Raw genomic sequence first — 6,187 nt, 5'->3', positions numbered from 1 at the left:
ACTAAGAGGGCTAAGCAAGGAGATCCAAAGGGAGAGACCAGGCCTGGCCTGGCTGGGGGTGCAGCCTCTTGTCCTGCCCTTGCAAACAGCTGCTCCCAAAGCCTCCTCGGCTGTTGTTGCTGCTGCTGCTACAGACCTAAAAATAGCCCTCTGCACTGGCCTGATCCAGCGCATGGGGCTCTCCGCCTGCCCTCTCCCCCCCCGACTCCTCTCTCTGGTGCTTAGTGGGAATCGAATTGCCAAGAAGCCATGGCAAATCCAGCGTGTCCCATTCCCTGCAGGAGGAGGGAAGGGAGGAGGCAGGCGCAGAGGCCTACCTGGAGCACAAGTCAGACACCTTCTCTCTGCAAAGATAGAGAAGGGAGATGTATGCAAGACACCATGGGAAGGCTGGACGGTTAGCCCAGGATCCCTCCTTCCCCGCTCTGAGCCACCAGCTCTCCAGGGAGCCTTTGCCATGGTTGCCAGCGACTGCCCTGTCCGCCTCTCCCTTTGCCACTCCGCTGCCCTGGGTTCCCATATTCTGTACTGGCCCTTCTCACTGCCAGCAAATGGCGGCTGGTGGGTCCTTCGTCCATGAATCCAGGTTTCCCCAACTTTTAAGAGAGCTCTGCCAGGTGCTGAAGCTGCTGCTGTTACGTGTCTTGAAGACCTCTGAGTTCTGGTGGCCCTCACCTTGCAACCCCTGGGTCCAGTCCAGATGGAAAGGCAGTCCGGTTCAACTGCCTGTCCAGTTGCTTCCTTATCTGGGCCCAGTTTGCCACAGGGATCCAGCCCCTGGGAAGCCCACCATGGGAGTAGAGCTTGGGCAATCCACCTCCATTGGGGCTATAGCTCCCTACAATGGTAGCTGGGCGATTCTGGGAATTTCAATGCAACAGAAAGGAGGATTTTTCATCCCTGAACCAAACAAAGGTAGCTTTCTGACACTGGCCGGACCCTCAGATCGGAGACTTCATCCTCCCAGGGGACTTTAGTTTCCCCTTCCTTTGTCCAGCGCCCCCAGCCTTGGTGCCCCTCCTTGCCATTCCTGCTCCCTGACATTTTATCCCTGGCTAATTCAATTAGCCCCTTTCCCTCCCCCAGACGGGCTGAGCGACAGATGCTCCCTCTTTTCCACGCTTCTGTTTCTCCTTACTCACCGGGCGCCTGAGTAATCCACGCCTCCTGTGTGCCGGTCAGATGGATGGCGGGGTGTGTGTGTGCGTGTGTGGGGTGGGGAGCTTCAGTTATCACCCCCCACAAGTTCAAAAGGGCCAGGGGCCCTCCATCTCCCCTTTCATCATCCCTGGGAATTGCAAAAGAGTAAAGGCCCAGCTAGGTTAGGATTGCTCTGCTTCCTCTCTCCAGCACACATAAGGAGGGGATGATGGATTGGGCTCAAGAGGATTAGTGATCATGGGCCCTTTGGGGCTAAAAAAAGATGCCAGTGCCCCCCAGCACACACACACCAACACACACACCACACCCACACACAACACACACACACCCACCTTTTTGGCCAGATGTACCTCTAAGGTGGTGATGGCCCAAAAGCCAAGCCATGCTGGATACACATCCATGAGCTCCATCTATTTTAGGCCATGAGCTATGGGGAAATGTGTTGCGTGGCTCAGGCTTTGGGGCTCCCCTTCCACCTGTTACTTGCCTCCCCAATCTGGACACAGAAAATTGCAATCGCCCCAATGCCTCCCGCACCTCCCCCCCCCTGTGCTTGCCTGCTTCATTTTTCATTTGCAAGAATTTCCAGCTAGTTGGGGATGGATCGGAAGCTGTCACCCGCTCTCAGCCTTAGAGGAGCAAGGGCAAAGCCCCCCCCCCCGGGTCAGTCTTGCCAAGACGGAACGAAGGCCAGGTGACCAGATGCCATCCTCACCACCCTGAAGGACAAGGCACTGTAAAATGGAGGACATTCAAGAAAAATGTCAGACGCAAACGGTAAAAATACTCATGGGAAATATAATTCGTGCTTCTAAGGCATGCTCAAAATGGGGGACATGCTGGGTACCTCCTGGACGAAAGCACACCCTTCTGAAGGCAACACAACAACACAACAAAACATAGGGAGCTGCTTTGTACTGAACTAGATGAGGCTAGACGCAGAGAAGCATCCTTCCTCTTACTTTCTGCCATGCATGCCCATGTGTGAATGTGTGTGTGGTGGTGCTGGAGGTTGGAAGGGCTCTCTTCATGCCAGGCAAGAGTGGCACCCAACAAGGGACTCCTTGCTGGGATCTGAAGCAAGCGAGTGGCGTGGCTCCTGGCCCCTTGCGCCAAAGGAGCTGGCTGCTTGCAAAACCAAGGTTTGCAAACTTGCCCTGGAGGGGCATAGGCAGTTGTGTTTGGGGTCTGTAAGGAGAACCAGTGGCACCTGGGACCCAAAGGACCTTCCTTGGTGGCAGTTTTGGGGAGGGAGGAGAGAAGCACTGCGCAAGCACACACACACGCGCGCACCCCCAAACAAAACAGTGTGTGCTCAGCTCTCTGCAATCTGCTTGGCCCAAACCTCAAAGCAGAACAGAAGGCCTGCTTCGTCTGTACCCAAGAGAGGCACCAGAGCCAAAGGGACCGCTCCTCCCCCAACACCGGCCTGCCGTGGCGTCCGGGCCCAGATCCTATTGTGGTCAGAGTAGGCCCAGCGGTCAAGGGGGGTTAGCTGTATGTTGGCTCTCCTTGTCCCAAGAAACTACAAGTCCCAGAGCACCCAGAGTGCAGTGATTCTGGGGCCGGCTGTATTTCCTCCAAGGAAACTTTCCAGCTCAGGCCTTCCCTTGATCAGTTTAGTATCCAAAAAGTGTCTCTCTCTGTCTCGCACACGCACCTTCACACTGAGTCCACAACCTGCCTGCCATCGCAACCCTCCAAAGGCTCAGCGCCCGAAATCCAAGGGTAAACACCATCCACTCCAATCCATCATCCCCATTGTTGCTCTCCAGCCGTCTTGCTAAGCAAGCAGTAGCAAAAAGACCAGGCCGGGAGAGCAAGAGAAGGACAACCTCCTCCCTCTCGCCTCCTTTTCGTTTCGGAAAGCATTAAGACGCCATTGCAAAAGTCAGTCCATGGGGCAGAGGCTGAATTCAGAGTAGACTGCCTCTGGACATTCAGGCTCTGCGCATTGGCGGTCACCGATTTGTGGCTGCTTTGTCCTGAGCCACAAAGGCTCCCCATCCCAACCCAACAAACAGGGTAGATCTATGAAACCAAGGTTGGTCCTCCTTGAAGGTTTGCAATCTGAAAAGGGACTCCCAATGATGGGGGATGCAAAATGGAGGCCCAGTGGCCACCGCAAGGCTTGAGGAACCCAAAGGAGGGAAGAGGGCTCCCCATAGTCGCCCTGAAGGCCCACTGAGGCTGGGCCCCCAGGATCTCCCCCTGGACCTTTGCTTTCCCCACATGCTGGAGGCTGGGACTTCCAGGGCAGCAGGGAGAGGGACTGTAATTCCCAGAATCCCCCTCCAGCGACCCCTCTCCCTACTAGGGGTCAAAGGGCGCCCCCCACTGGCGGGGAGGAGTGGTTGCCATGGCAATGGAGGGACTAGCGGGAGGGAGAGGGGCTGGCCCACCCTGTTGCCATGGAGACCACCTCTCCGCTGTCTGTCTTTCTGTCTGTCAGGGGGACCCCCCCCAAAAAAAACCACCTCACAGGGGGACCCCCCCTCCAGGAAAGGAAGGGAAAGGAAAGTGGAAGGAAGAGCAAGAAAGGAAGAAAGAGGAAGGAAGAAGGAAGAGAGAGGGAAGAAAGGGAAAGGGAAGAAAGAAAGGAAGGAAGGAAGGAAGGAAGGAGGAGGGAGGAGGGAGGGAGGGAGGAAAGGAAAGAAGAGAGAGAGAAAAGAAGGAAGGGAAGAGGAAAGGGAAGAAAGAAAGAAAAAAAAAGGGGGAGGAGGGCAGGGAGGGGTGGGGGCGGGCCTTGTGGGGCGGGGCTTGGGCCCCTCCTGCCCCCCCCCTCTCTCTCGGAGGAGGATCCTGGGAGCCGCCCAGCCCCAGCCCAGCCCGAGAAGAGGGAAGGCGCAGCAGCCGCGGAGGAGAGCAGCGGAGGGGGAAGGAGGGCGTCTGCCTGCCTGCCTTCTTTCCTGGTGGGGGCTCTGGGCCGGAGCCGGGGGCGCTGAGGGGGCGTCGCCCCCCCTAAAAGCCCCAGAGACAGGGATCCAGAGACACAGCCACCGGAGACACCCGGAGAGTGAGGCTGGCGCTGCGGACCCAGCCTGAGCAAGGAAGGGAGGAAGGAGGAAGGCGTGGGGCTCCAGGATGCCCCGCCAAGGTGAGTCCTCCTCCTCCGCCGCAGCGGCGGCGGCAGGGAAAGGGAGAAGAAGGGCAGCGAGCGAGCGGCGGAGAAAGTTTCTGGCGGAGCCCGGAGGCGGAGGAGGAAGAGGGGAAGGCGTCGCAGCCCGGGCTCCTCTCTGCCTCCCTCCGGAGCTCTGCGGGGCAGGCTGGGGTCCCAGGGGAGGGGCTCTGGGGGGGGTCCCGGGGGAGGGCTCGGCTCCGCGGGAAAGCGAGGGGGGCTGCCCCTTTGGCTCGGCGTGAAGGCTCCCTCACCCCCAGTTGCCTCCTGCAACTGACCTGGCTCTGGGGCAAAGGAGGGCTCTGCTAGTCGCTTCCCGGGAGGGCGCTCTCCGGGGCCGTGCAGAGTGCCTTCCCTCTCTCTCCTTGCTAGGAGAGGAGAGAGCTCCCTCCAGCCCCTGGGGCCCTCTGCCCCAGGCCCAAGCTTCTTCTGCCCCAGGGGAGACCCCACCGAAACGCTGCCCAGAGTATGCCCTCCTCCAGCCTTTGCTTAGAGCTCCCCGAAGAGGGAGGCTCCATGGGGCAGCCCCTTCGCCCGCTGCCAGGAGAGCCCTCCCTGGCCCCTCCCTGAGTCCTGCCAGGCCGGGGCTCTGCCATGGAGGACAGTCCTCCTGGCCCCTCGAGGCACAGGGAGCCTGGCTGGTTTTGGGGAGGGTCCCCTAAGTGGGGCAGCCCCTGCTGCCCCCAGAACAGGAGATGCTGTGTAGGGAGTTGGGGTCCAGGGGCTGGCAAAGGGGCCCCGCTTGCCATGCCAGGGGGCACTGATCCATGCCAGGGCCGGCCCTCCTCCTCGCCGACGCCTTAGCACCAAGGAGAGCGCCTTTCCCAACGGCCTCTTGGCTTTGAAGCGAAGGCCTCTGACGATCGCAAGGTCTCGTCCGTTTCCATTGCCTTTGATGCCAGCCGCTTTGAGTCTCAATTGTTTTTTGGGGAAAGCAAGATTCCAGTAATAATCATCAGTCAATCCATGCAGAGGACCACATTGAAGAGTTCATCGGTGGGTTTTCCTAGGCAGAGGATGGATGAACGTGCGCTGGAGGGGGCTTCCGAACGGCCAAAGGAGGCCGGGGAGAGGCTTCTGGGGGTCCCTTCCAGCTATAGGCTTTGCTGAATTCCTGCGGGCAGGACAGGGCTGGACTGGATGGCCTTGGGGTCCTTTCCAATGGGTTCCTGTATTCCTGATGGCAGAAGGGCATTGGGCTGGATGGCCTTTGGGGGTCCTTCCAAATCTAGGGTCCCTGTATTCTTGCATGGCAGAAGGGCATTGGGCTGGATGGCCTTGGGGGTCCTTTCCAAATCTAGGGTTCTGTATTCCTGCATGGAGAAGGGCATTGGGCTGGATGGCCTTTGGGGGTCCTTTCCCAATCTAGGGTTCCCTGTATTCCTGCATTGCAGAAGGCATTGGGCTGGTGGCCCTTGGGGGTCCTTCCCAATCTAGGGTTCCTGTATTCCTGCATGCAGAAGGGCATTGGGCTGGATGGCCTTTGGGGGTCCTTTCCAAATCTAGGGTTCCTGTATTCCTGCATGGCAGAAGGCATTGGGCTGGATGGCCTTTGGGGGTCCTTTCCAAATCTAGGGTTCCCTGTATTCCCTGGCAGAGGGCATTGGGCTGGATGGCCTTGTGGGTCCTTTCCAAATCTAGGGTTCCCTGTTTCCTGCATGGCAGAAGGCATTGGGCTGGTGCCTTTGGGGGTCCTTTCCAAATCTAGGGTTCCCTGTATTCCTGCATGGCAGAAGGGCATTGGGCTGGATGGCCTTTGGGGGTCCTTTCCAAATCTAGTTCCCGTATTCCTGCATGGCAGAGGGCATTGGGCTGGATGGCCTTTGGGGGTCCTTTCCAAATCTAGGTTCTCTGTATTCCTGCATGGCAGAAGGACTGGATGGCCATTGGGGTCCCTTTCAAATCCAG

General features: G+C 58.5%; 1 protein-coding gene across 1 annotated transcript in view; it reads left to right on the top strand.

Annotated features, from left to right (window-relative positions):
* Window positions 1-4,140: 4,140 nt before the first annotated feature.
* The window catches only part of RTN4RL1 (reticulon 4 receptor like 1), a 35,117-nt gene continuing 33,070 nt past the window's right edge, over window positions 4,141-6,187 (top strand). Inside the window, exon 1 of the mRNA XM_042442593.1 lies at window positions 4,141-4,258. Coding sequence (XP_042298527.1) covers window positions 4,246-4,258 — 13 coding nt within the window. The 5' untranslated portion in view covers window positions 4,141-4,245. The remainder of the gene's footprint in view (window positions 4,259-6,187) is intronic.

The sequence above is a fragment of the Sceloporus undulatus genome, chromosome 11 (assembly GCF_019175285.1).
Source record: "Sceloporus undulatus isolate JIND9_A2432 ecotype Alabama chromosome 11, SceUnd_v1.1, whole genome shotgun sequence".
Classification (NCBI taxonomy): Eukaryota; Metazoa; Chordata; class Lepidosauria; order Squamata; family Phrynosomatidae; genus Sceloporus; species Sceloporus undulatus.
Note: the sequence above shows the minus strand (reverse complement) of the source record. Positions and strands in the feature narration are given on the sequence as shown.